Genomic DNA, 12,925 nt, shown 5'->3' on the forward strand with positions numbered 1-12,925 from the left:
CTGAGGTCCCTTCCAACTCTAATATTCTATGATTCTATGATTAGTGGTTGGGCATTTTTGCCAAAACAAGGTGGTAGACTTTGGGCAAGAAATGTGCAACATAAATTAACATTTCAAATACTTAAGTGACAGTTTGTAGCAAATTGAACATCCCACCAGTGTGTCAACTCTCAGTGCTACAAGCACGGTTTGTTCTAATCTGAGGTTGCAATAAGTGGGGTCACTCAGAGGAATGGATGATATTTGGCTAAGAAATGATGTCGTGTACCATACCTGCGCTCTTGTGCTGTGTTTTGTTTGAGAAAATACATAAAAATTGAATGTTCCTGATCTGTCTTCGTGTGATGTTTCAAAGATCATCAGCAACGTGCCAGCAGATAGCTTAATCCGCACAGAGCGCCCGCCCAACAAAGAGATCCTGAGGTATTTCATCCGCCATAATGCTCTACGGGCTGGCACAGGCGAGAACGCTCCATGGGTGGTAGAGGATGAATTAGTGAAGAAGTACTCGCTTCCCAGTAAATTTAGTGACTTTCTGCTAGACCCACATAAGGTAAGAACTCTCATTTTAAAATCTGCTTGAAGGGATGATGCTGGGAGTGTGAAAGACACTGGCCAAGATTTTCAAGTGAATTTTTTTTTTTTTTTCTTGGAGGCACCAAACTTGAGAGACCTAGAGAGAGGCCTATTTTTCAGGCTGAAAGCTCTACTCTTCCTGAGAAGTTGCCTTAAAGGAATCTATTAAGATGAGCACATGAAAGTAGTCCTCTTTGAAAAGATTGGCTGGAGTGGTTTTAGCTGGGCCATGGGTTGTCCTTAATCCCTCTTAAGTAGTGGAACTAGGTGAGAAGCCCAGAGTCTGGTGTCATCGGACAGAATGAACTTCACATTAAGCTGTCTGCTTAAATTGCATTCCTCCTTGCCGAGAAGTAGCAATTCTATAAAGAGCCCCCACTCTTGAAAAAGAAGAAATATAAGTTTAGTTGGACTCCATATTGTCAGCAACAAATGTTGCTTGTTTTCTCGGTGGTCACTATTGACCGTTTTTTCAATCCCTTTACCATCCAGAAAACACACATTTGTGAAACACTAAGTATAGAAAATTTGGGTAAAGGAGACCTGCAAATACTGTTGTAAGTCAATGTGTTTATTCAATGAACTTATTTCATTTAGAGGTCTTTCCAGTGCCTTGTGTCAGGGGCAGTCTAGTGACACAATTACTGTGACTGCATTTTTTTTGCCTTAGGTAAGCAATGTAAATCTCAACTGATGAAGTTAACTTGAGATGTCAGTTTATTATATAGGACAGAGTTATAACCTTTATCCAATAGTGTGAATTACTGAACCATTTATCTGGTTATAGTAGTCTAGTTGAGATGTTAAATGTTTTGGCTGTGTTCCCATAGTTTGTATTAGTCCCTGCAGAATTAATATTTAACTTTCATATAGTGCTCCGGATTCACACATCTTAAAGTGCTTTACGAAGGAAGGCAAGTGTTATCCCCATTTTATAGGTGGGGAAATTGAGATGTAGAGGTGTGAAGTGATTTGCCCAAGGTGTGTCAGCACACCAGTGGCAGAGCTGAAAATAGGACTTAAGTTTCCCAGTCATGTGCCTTACTTTTGGACCACTCTATTCTATTATTGTATCCTAGGTGCAGGCTTGCTATCCCCTAATCTGGGGTACTACTTTTGGCTACCCCGTGGCAACCACCACACCTTATACTGAATATTCCAAATAGCAGGGCTAAAAGGGGCTTTCAGGCTAACCATTGCTCCATTGGCTCAATATACACCGAATGGTGAAACCCTGCTGGAGCACAGAATCTGCCTTTGGGCGATATGCATATTGGGGAAGTCCTGGGTTTTTTCTTTATGGAATAATTCTAGCATGGTTCAGACTTCATAAAGCTGCACCCTAGAACAAAAAAGGGATTTATCTGACATCTTTCCACCTGCCCTAGTAGGATGGCTCCATGCTGTAGCAGATATCTTTAGAGTCTCGTAGAAGTTTGGTGTAGGTTCACTTAAAGGAAACATTAATATAAAATCATGAATGTGCAGAATGCCTTTTAATTTACTGTAGTATTTGGGGCATTCAGTTATTAAAAACACATAATTAAAAAGTATTTGCTGACCACCTTTAAACGGTGGAGTATTCAAAGCACCAAAGGAGACACGCTATCAGTGTAAAGAATTTTGTCCTATATGCACTTGCAGTGACGTGGCAAATTGGTGCCCTTGCTGTCCCTAGAACAAGAGCACTTTTTAAATGAAACTCTTAGCCCTCCCTGATCAGCATGAGATGGTATTTGAGCCTGGGACACCGGTGTTGTATCAATGGAAGGGCCACAGTGCACTCTGCTTTAATAAGTGTAGTGAAAAACTTGCAAATGTATTGTGATCAGTTTTAATTCTGAGGGAGGAAGCTGCTGTTACTTTCATGTCATTCATTGCTGCTTCTAGTTACTTCCTACTAGGAAACAGAGTAAGATTGAATCTGTGGGAGAAGCTGGAAATTGTTTTATATTTCACTGTAAATATTTAGGGAGTCCTGACCTTAATTATGTCCATCTGTTGAAACGTTAGAGAATTTTGGTCATAACAGCCGATTTCTGGTTTCTTAAAATAATTACTGGCAAATGCTATGAAGGGAAGTGTGGTAGCACATTATCTGGAGAACTGGCGAGTGAAGACAGGACATAGGCACTAAAGTTAATATTGAGAGCTTGACGGGGAAAAAAATTGTCAACATTTGAGTGCTCTTACTTCCTAGAAACTTCCCAGTATAGATTTGTTTGTGTGTAAAGAAATGCCCAAACCATCTGATAACTTGTCGGACAACTTGTTGACAAATATAGCTACTAAAAAAAAATTAGTTATCTATAGTTACACAAGTACAAAATAGCCTCCCGGGAAAATGTTCTCTATGGTTTGTCAATTATATCGAAGTATGGAATAGAAACTTTTTTGATCATTGGTCCTGCCAGTGTTGGGGGAAAGTTTATTAATCCTAAGAGCATCTGCACTGATACTGCCAAAGTAAGGCTAACCCTGATAGGTTAGTAGAGACTGGACTTTCTGCTGTGGATTGTTGTAGTTTGTAATCTTGTAAAAAAACATCTTAATAGTCCCAGAGAATGTAAAGTCAAAAGAGAGGAATTGCACTGTAAGAGCCTGGGAATTAACATAGTAGTTCAGCTTACTTCAGGATTTTCATAGTCACACGTCTGCAGATCTTTAGGTATGAAGTTTTCCATGCTTGGCCTCAGCCCAGAGGTAAATTCAGACAGTTTTAAAATCTGAAAAGTTGTTGGAGGACAAGCCAATCTAGGGCTAGGTCTATGTTGCCAGCGGCACCACCGGCAGTTCAGGATCAATTTTTTTTGCGGGTTCAATTGAGTGGCAGTAAAGACTCGCTCAATGGAACCCACAAGTTGACACTGTAAATTCACCCCGGCAAGTAGCATAGTGCTGCGTCGATGGGAGGGCATTTCCCGTCGGCACAGCGCAGTGGAGACGCTGTAGTAAGTAGATGTTAGGAAGTCGATGGGAGATATGCAAGTTACTGTACGTAGTTTGCGTTTCTCCTGTTGACTGCCACCGAAATCCGCAGCTAGTGTAGACCAGGCCTAGGATTAGTTCCTGAGTTCTGCCAAAATAACCTGTTAGAAGCCGGTTCAACTGTCACACATGCAGTAATAATATCTATCATTAATGGTTATGATGGTAATCACTAATATCTTGCTGAAAATTTCTAGATAAAAGAACTTTCTCCAAAGGTGGTCTCCTACAGTGTTTATATGCCGTCCTTCAGTGAAGCTTTCTGCAGTAGGGACACCAAGGACATCAAAAGAAAACTAAACTTTCATTAAATGGTTAATCTTAATCTAGTAGCAAACATTCAGAAGTCAGGAAATAAGAATGCTAACATTGCTATGAGAAATGTAACGTGATGACATTGGGCACATCTGTTTTCTTGATCTGTTCTAAAATATGTATTTTGTATCAATTTTTAGGATGGTGTACATCCTGTATATTTTATTATGTTTAACAAGGCAGGATTTTTTTTACTAAAAATCCTTAATTTTTTCACTTTCTGACTTCTGATAGTTACAATATTTAAAACTTGAAGGTTATATTATTGTTTGACTTCTTAAAATTAACTGATCCAGTGCTCAGGTTGCACATATGTGACCTGGATCTCAGAAATGCTGAGAAACCCCAGATCCCATTGAAATCAATAGGACCTGAAGATGATCACAGCACCTTAAAAAATTAGGCTGCTAAACCACTGTGTAGTCCTTTATTAGAACAACTTCTGTTGATGAAAGAGAAAAGCATTCAAACTTTGACCAAAAGAAGTCAGTCCAATAAAAAGTATGACCTCATCCATCTTGTGTCTCTAATATCCTGGGAACAACACAACTACAGTAACACTACAAACAAGTGTGTAGTCCTATTGAGTAAGCTAACAGTCCTGAACAATAGAACTGCATTGACAAACAGATCATTCCAAAGGCTAACAACCCTCCAAATCCATCCCCATATTCTCAATATTACATTGATTAATTTTCAGCTTCTTCACCCTTATCCAGAATTGAATCACTGAAAGACACTGAGAAAGCAGATCATTGGAGCTTGCTGGTGTAGCTGAAAGACATAGGCATTTAAACGTGGTGATAGGTACCTACTAATATAAGAAGCTGGATTTGAGAGCAGAATGTCATCTGTATGTTGCACACCACAGCCCATACCACCTTGCTGTCTCTCTTAGACTTCATATATACACTAAACAAGAAGGATGTCAGAATAGAACCCTCTAGTACCCCTCAGGAAAGCCCTGAGAGCAGACTTCCCAAACTGATCTGTCCTCTTTTTACCATACAAACTTTCAAGCAAACAAATTCATAATCTCTGAAAACTAGAAATCTTTTCCATGTAATGAAGTTGGAAGTAACTTTAAAACATCATTGTAGTAAACAAACTTAACAACAAATTGTAAAGCTAAATGTGGCTATTATTAACTTTATAACCTGAGGAACTCTGTATAGCAAATTGAAAGCCATTGCAATGGTCTGTGTATGCCCCTCAGTATGCTGTGCATTCGATGTTCATAGAGAACTGAATTTATCTGTTAAAAATAAATATCAGCGAATGGTTCTTTAGACATTGTCCCTGTGTAGACTGCTTTTGTATTAATCTCTCCTCTTAAATTCTAGTACATGACTCTCAATCCCTCAACCAAAAGGAAGAGCTCTGGGTCACCTGACAGAAAGCCGTCCAAGAAGTCCAAACCTGATGGATCTTCATTGGGCCAGCCATTGAGCCCTACGCTGTGGTGTCATGTGCATTTGAAGAAATCGATTATTGGCTCCCCACTAAAAGTGAAGAACTCTAAGAACTCAAAATCCTCTAAAGAGGAGTTGGAGGAGGTGATGAGAATAGTGTCTCCAGGCAAACTTGGTACTAACTTCCACATTCCTAAGAGGAGCCGACTAGGGAAGGACAAGAAACAGAAGGGCAAAAGGGTTCTGAATGGGCAGAAGTCCTCTGGGAAATCAAAATCACCCAGGAAGGTCTTGAAGAATCCTAAGATGAAAATGAAACAAATGACACTATTGGACATGACGAAAGGCACCCCTAAGGTATCTAGAACTCCGAAGAACTCAGCAGGGACTCCCAGGTCCTCCAGCAAACCCCAGAAACATCTTCCTCCTGCTGCACTCCATCTCATTGCCTATTACAAGGAAAACAAAGACCGGGAGGATAAAAAAAGTGCCCTTTCCTGCATCATCTCCAAAACAGCCCGTCTACTCTCAAATGAGGACCGAGCCCGCCTCCCTGAAGAGTTGCGAGGGATAGTACAGAAACGCTATGAACTCCTAGAGCACAAAAAGAAATGGGCCTCCATGACAGAGGAACAGCGCAAGGAGTATCTGAAGAAGAAACGGGAGAAGCTGAAGGAGAAACTAAAGGAGAGAGCAAAAGAGCGGAAGGAAAAGGAGATGCTGGAAAAACTGGAAAAGCAGAAGAGGTATGAGGACCAAGATCTTAAAGGAAAGAACTTGCCTGCTTTTAAATTAGTGGATACTCCAGAAGGACTTCCCAATACTCTCTTTGGGGATGTGGCCATGGTGGTAGAGTTCCTGAGCTGTTATTCAGGATTACTGATGCCAGACGCTCAGTATCCCATTACAGCAGTCTCCTTGATGGAGGCTCTGTGTGCAGAGAAAGGGGGCTTTCTCTACTTGAACCGGGTGCTGGTCATTCTTCTGCAGACCCTGCTGCAGGATGAAATCGCTGAAGACTATGCTGAGTTGGGAATGAAGCTCTCTGAAATCCCCCTTACCTTGCATTCCGTTTCTGAGCTGGTCCGCCTCTGTCTACGCAAGTCAGATGTGCAGGAGGAAAGTGAGGTTTCTGATAATGTAGATGAGAGCAAGGATTCAGCTACCTTTGAGGATAATGAAGTACAAGATGAGTTTTTGGAGAAGCTGGAGACATCCGAGTTCTTTGAGCTGACATCTGAGGAGAAGCTACAGATACTCACAGCACTCTGCCACCGAATTCTAATGACTTACTCTGTGCAGGACCACGTGGAGGCAAAGCAGCAGATGTCAGCTGAGCTGTGGAAGGAGCGTCTAGCAGTGCTGAAGGAAGAGAATGACAAGAAAAGAGCAGAAAAGCAAAAACGGAAAGAAATGGAGGCTAAAAATAAAGAGAATGGGAGAGAGGAGAACGGGGTGGGAAGGAATGAAAAGAAAAAAATTGAGATGGTCAAAACAGAGCAACAAATGGAAATAGAGGCTGAAGATATGATCAGTGCTGTGAAAAGCAGGAGACTTCTTGCCATCCAAGCCAAGAAAGAGAAGGAGCAACAGGAGAGGCAAATGAGAGGTACAGTACAAGGGTACTGGAGTGTGTGTGGGGGAGTGGGTGAATGGGATACAAAAGTAATGTAGGAAGTTCAGTTCTCCATTTCCAACAGTGTTACCTGGGTATGAGGGATTTTATAGCTGGTGTCAGTTAAGCTCTCTAGTTGTATTGTGTGACATTTTGCAGCCTGCAGGATTTTCAAAGCCACAGCTGGTGTGGGTGCTTTCATATTACTCCAGTAGCTCAAAATTTGGGGTGGTATTTGTCAGATCCTCTTCTTTCCGATTTGCATCTGCAGAAATCCCCCACAGAGTACCTCCCTAGTTCTGGCACATGGAGAGGGTTGGAAAACAGTAAGTCTATTCTTGCTGGGGGAAAATCCTCTCATGCTTACCAAAATCTGGTTCCTTCCAAGAAACACAGACGATCTCCTGTGTCCACAAGCCAACTACCAAGAACCTGGCCCAGTAGCTCCCTGATGCTGCTAAGTTTGCTACTTCATATATTGTCACATTATCACCAACAGCCCCTGCCTCACATGAGAACTTGAGGACGGGGGCTGTAAACATCCATTTAAAATTGAAGAACTCATTTAAAAATGCTCACTGGGGTGAGATTTGGGTAGATAAGTAGTACCAGCACTTTGCATAGCTGCCAGGTTTTGTGTAGCTCATGTGGTATCTTATGTTGACCGCTTCATTACTATTTCAGGCATTCATAGAGCCATACACTGCAGTTCTAAAGAAGTGTGGATACAGTGCTATCGAAAGTTGCTTGGTTAACAGCCCTTTGAAAACACCAACACATTTTTCTTGTTCGTTGGGGATTTTTTTCTGAAAATAAAGGATAAAATCATGAGAAACATGGTTCCTTTCTCCCCAATACCCAATTGTACCTACTTTACTGGAGGCTGCCATATGTATACCCCTGCTGTCTCATCAGCATCCCTGCCCACATCTGGGATCTGAGGCTGAGAAAAGGAGACATTGTCTCCAGTTAATGGTTACACAAGGCCCCAATGTAACCTCTCAGTTCCCTGTGTCAAATCTCTTCTCTTTCCATTGTGTGCCATCTTATACTAGTTGCCCTCTGTTCCCCTCCATTCTCCCCCACCCCAAGAAGAGTGATACTTCCTCTGTAGGCTCCATTGTAGAAGTTGAAGAAGGGGATTGGAGTTCAAGAACTCACAAGGCCATGTGGGATGCCCAGGCCGCCCCTGTGGCTGGAGCATGGAAGGAAATAAGAGAAGCTGTTAGTTTTTATTTTAGTTTTTTCCTTTTGTTTTATGGCTGAACTAACCATAGCTGAACACAGGTGAAAAGAATAAAATGAAGCTCCTGTTCCCTGAAGCACTGACTCCCAGAAGTGTCAGTGTTTGTTGTAATAAACCCTACGTCCCCAGAATCAATCCAAGTGTGGTGGCACCAATGGACCTTGTTTCATGCAATTTTCCAGGTGTGGAGGGCATATCAGATTGGAATCTCTGCCTCTCATGCCGCATGGATGGTTCCTCAGGCAGGACAAGAACCAGATGAAGCAGGAAATAGAACAAATTGATAAAAAATGGGAAATGGCGTAAATATACCATAATTAACATGCATCTGCTCTAAGGAGCTGTGCAGGACACTGGGTTAGGTGCAGGGAGAGCACCTAAAACAGGATTGTTAATGTGGATGCATGGCACTTTTGCAACTTTCCTTAGTTCAGTCACAACTGTGCGATTGTCCAGTAGAAATCTAGCCAGGGAAACACAGCATTGGGTCTCACATGGAAAGTTTAGTAAAGACTAAAAACCTGTGTAGAGTTTGTTTTAGATGAAGCTGAAAAAAAGCAGCACATCGCACAACCTGTTACGAAAAACGTGAGGCCCTGTCCATATCTGTTGTCATCCTTTTGAAACTCAGTCTCTGCAACTGAACTGAACTTTCCTCATAAATAGCCTCCTTCTGCATCATCCCTGACAACTCCACTGTCCCTGCTGTCGCCTCACCTTGCAACCTCTCACCTTTGACACTCTCTTCTGTGCATCCAGCTTTTTGTTGGTCCTGTTGTTGCTGATTTATCACCAAAATCTGTAAGATGAAAATACAGGCTGGTGGCTTCCATCACCCCAGTGTTTGCCATTGTTGCCAGTCCTGGGATGGTTAGGGTCAAACATCTGTAATCCTCAGAGGAGAGAGGATGAAATCTTGTGCCCTATGAGGTGCCTATCTCTTGGCTGCTTCAGATCATACTTTGATAGACAGCTGTCAGTCAGGAGCCCTCTTTAGGCTATGTGGCTTCAAACAGGAAAGAGTGTGTGTGTTTGTGGATATTGAGTTTAAAGTAAAAGCTGACTTCCAATGTGATTTTGTTTTTGGTAAGAACAAGTGTTTCTGTTGCTTGGTATGTCCCTCTCTTTTTGAGTAGGACACTTTTCCTCCTTATGTAAGTTAGTTGTTAATTAAGGACTAACAGAATCTGAAAACCCAGTTATTAAACTGAGCAGTATGTGAGTTATTTAAGTATGCAACATGTCTTGGATAATGATGCACTTCAGATGAGGAAAACTCAGCTGAAAAGGAGGAGGAATGTGGCACAAGAATGAAAGTCGAGATCCAAGTTCTGTTCTTAGCTCTGCCACAAGTGGTAATCTTAGGCAAATCACTTAAGGTCTGTCTGTGTTTCTCAATCATTAAACACTTTACCATTTGTAAAATACTCAGCTACAGTCATGGATGCCGTAGATATTATCTACAAGTGAATTTGATTGCTGTTTTGCGTTCTAATTTAAATGGCCCGACTAGGCATTGTGGTAACATTTTGCAGAGAATAGGGAAATTAAGTACTATTCTACAGCCTTTGTTGTGGTTGGACCAAGTTACCTACAGGACTAGTTTAACAGGACAAAGTCCTTGCAATCTGATTAGACTTCTTTAAAAATAAGTTTGTATGCTTTGTGGAAAGCAGTAGAAATCTTGGAAATCTCAAAGTGCAGAAACTGCTCTTCCCAGCATGTAGGACTTTCCCTGTCCTTTCTAATCAGTCAGATAGGAATTGACAGGACTTGAAAAACTTCCCAGACATGTACTGGCCAGGGAGCAGAACCTACCAATCATAACTTGTTATGGAGAATGAGTTGGGTGCCCACCAGTGAGCTTCCTGGGCAACATGTCAGTGAGAAGTCCAGCACCTACCTGAGCTGCTGGGATTCTTGGGGACAACACCCTATCATGGGCTCCACCTTTTTATTAACATCTGACTGGACATCTAATACATTTGCTGCCCTTTCTGCCTTCATCTTACTGCTAAAAGAGGGAGAGCTTCATCTTGCCACTCAACCGATTTCTCCCCCTTTACTGCACAGAGCATTCTGGCTGCAGTAGTGAGAGATTCTTCCTTTTAAATGTCTTTCTCAGCTTTCCCAAGCAGCAAAAAATGAAATTGTGGTCTCATTTTGATGTCCCTAAAGCCCACATGGTTCTGGGTAGCAGCAGTGAAACTGACCAGAATTGTGTCAATTGCACTCTGTTGCTTGGGAAAGCTCTGAGAAGGGGCAGAGGCACTGGAGCTGTCTGTAGGCTCAGGAACAAACTACATCTGTTCTCCAAATGGCACCTGAACATAGGTCTAGAAATGTAATTTTTTGAGAGCTTAAATTCAGCCGAAATTGATGGTGTGGGCTCTGGCGCTACCATGACAAAGGTCTCGCTTGTCAATGGTGAATGGAGTTTTCAAGCTATGGTAGTAGTCAAACCAAATCTGGCACCATATCAGCAGTTAGCATGCCAGTAGTAGGGCTTTAGAAATACCGTTCTGACTCAGTAAAAAGCTTATCGTTAAGTTTGTTGAAAGTAACTAGGGACCTCTGGTGAGCGTGCTTTTAAGTGGGGAAGAGGATGTGCTATTATGGAATTACCATGTGCCAAACCTGACAACTTTTCTAGCCCAGATGCAAGCCTCCCCAGTGCCCCGCATTTGAAACTGGAAACCTGCTGGTATGCAATAGAAAACAAAACCAGCAAATAACTTATTAGGGTTTTAATCGCTCTCTTTTAAGGGCCTTCTTGAGAGCTGGCCCTGTAAGAAGCTGCTCTGAGCATTTGCTGTTCTTGTAGTCCTCAGCTCTCTGTTGACTGTTCTGCACACCTGTCTGTGGCAGGAATGTAGGTCATAGCTCTTTCAAGTCCTGTTCCCCACTGCTTGTAAAGAGGCTATGGTGACGTTCTGGCAGCTGTGCAAGCACTAAGTGTACAGTGAATGAGGCTTCATTGCTAGGTTTCAAAAGAAGGCATGGTGAAAAGTTTGTAGCCCACATAGAGCGGTGTGAGGAGCCCTTCCAGCTGTTGGCAAAATCTGGGGAAGGCGCCTCCGATATGTTTGGAGGCAGCCTATTGCCCCACATTACCTCATTGCCTATTTCCCATTGTGATCAGGATTCTCCAGGTTGGCTATAGTATCTTATTGGTTCCATTTTCTCAAAGATTTGAACTCTAGTGTTTAAGTTCTGAATCTATTTGATTAGATTTTTGGCCATGGATTGTAATAGAACTTTGTTTTTGGGGTCTGGATTTCAGTCTGACTTCAGACATGAATTTTAGTTCCCTTTTTCTCAATGCATCTCTTACATAGTGATGGGACCTGTTCTTCACAGATGTTTCCTGCGTTTTACCTGCTTCTGGAGTACCTTGAGCCTATAAGAAAAGCTTAAACCCTTCTGACCTCAGTCCTTTGCCTTCTTGGCAGAAGTTGGTTATTTACCCTGGTCATGAGATGAAGTGTCTAAGTAAAGCTCTTGGGTATGTTTACACTGCAGTGGGAGATGTGACTGCAGCTTGAGTGTAGGTATACCCATGCTAACTTTAGTGTAGCTGTGAAGACACGGCAGCATGGACTCAATATGAGTATGTACTCCTGATTCTGGCTGGACTTGTGCAGTGACACAGGCTTCAGTGTAGGCTGTATCTTCACTGCTTTTGGACTGCACTAGCTTGATTAAAGCTAGCCATAGGTATGTCTGCCTGAGCTGCAATTACCCTTCCGGTTGCAGTATAGACACCATTCATCTCCAGGAATCCTGCCAAGGCTCTCACCTTTCCCTGTTCCATTCTGTTTGTGGACATCCCAGGGGATGTACAAGCTACCAGAATGCCAAGATTTCTGTCCTAACAGGGTTATCTAAACTTGCTATTTTACTTTTCTGCTGACATGGCAGTATATCTGGGAATGTATGAGTTTCTAGAGCATGTGCTTGTCCTTCCTGTAGTCAGCACAGAACACCTGTGCTTAGAAACCTATATGACACAGTGGGGAGTGCCTTCCAGTCTACAATTGCCCATTTAATAGGAAGGTTTTGGAAAAAGTAATTTATGGAGAGGACCTGAATAGAAGCAACTGATCAAATGAAGCAAAGGTGGTGTATAAGATCGTGCTGAGGAACAGGAAAACAGAAAATAAAATACCAGTAATATTTAAAGTCCTTCTCTTTGCCTCAGGCCAGCTCATCCTCCTGCTCTGGCTTCGGTCTGCATTCTTGTGGGAGTCTCTCAAACTGAAATTAGCATAGTTTGAGTTTGTGGTTTGGGATTATTCAGAGGCTGGACTTTTGGGCAGGTATGTGCAGGCTATATTGGGAGAAACTCTTAAGGGCTTTTCTACATTGGGGATGGGTGTTCTAATTTTCAACAGCTACTCTGCAATAACTCTCCATGTGGACACTCCCATTGCACATTGAGTGCCTTTGCGTGCATTAGTTGAATTTACTTTGGAAATGCATTAACAGAAATTGCCAGTAAATTCATCCTCTTTCTTCACCTAACTAATCCAGCAAAATAGAAAATAGACTGTTGTGATGTGGCAAGTCTGGTTACAGTAGTTTTCTTTTAATGTGTCTGTTTGGTAATCCCTATAGTAAAACTGGAGAAAGAAGCAGAGGAGGAGAGAATCCGGAAGCATAAAGCTGCAGTTGAAAAGGCTTTTCAAGATGGGTTTGCCAAAGCTAAACTGGTGATGCGCAGAACGCCAATAGGAACTGATCGTAATCACAACAGGTAGAAGATCTAACCTT

General features: G+C 42.1%; 1 protein-coding gene across 2 annotated transcripts in view; it reads left to right on the forward strand.

The window, feature by feature from the left end:
* The window catches only part of BAZ1B (bromodomain adjacent to zinc finger domain 1B), an 82,410-nt gene that overhangs the window by 31,740 nt on the left and 37,745 nt on the right, over positions 1-12,925 (forward strand). For both annotated transcript variants that reach the window (XM_067537751.1, XM_067537750.1), the window contains exons 6-8: positions 356-553; positions 5,223-6,900; positions 12,770-12,908. In XM_067537751.1, coding sequence (XP_067393852.1) covers positions 356-553; positions 5,223-6,900; positions 12,770-12,908 — 2,015 coding nt within the window. The remainder of the gene's footprint in view (positions 1-355; positions 554-5,222; positions 6,901-12,769; positions 12,909-12,925) is intronic.

Source organism: Emydura macquarii, unplaced genomic scaffold (assembly GCF_026122565.2).
Source record: "Emydura macquarii macquarii isolate MOO-44397 ecotype Brisbane River unplaced genomic scaffold, CSIRO-AGI_Emac_v2 contig_450, whole genome shotgun sequence".
NCBI lineage: Eukaryota > Metazoa > Chordata > Testudines > Chelidae > Emydura > Emydura macquarii.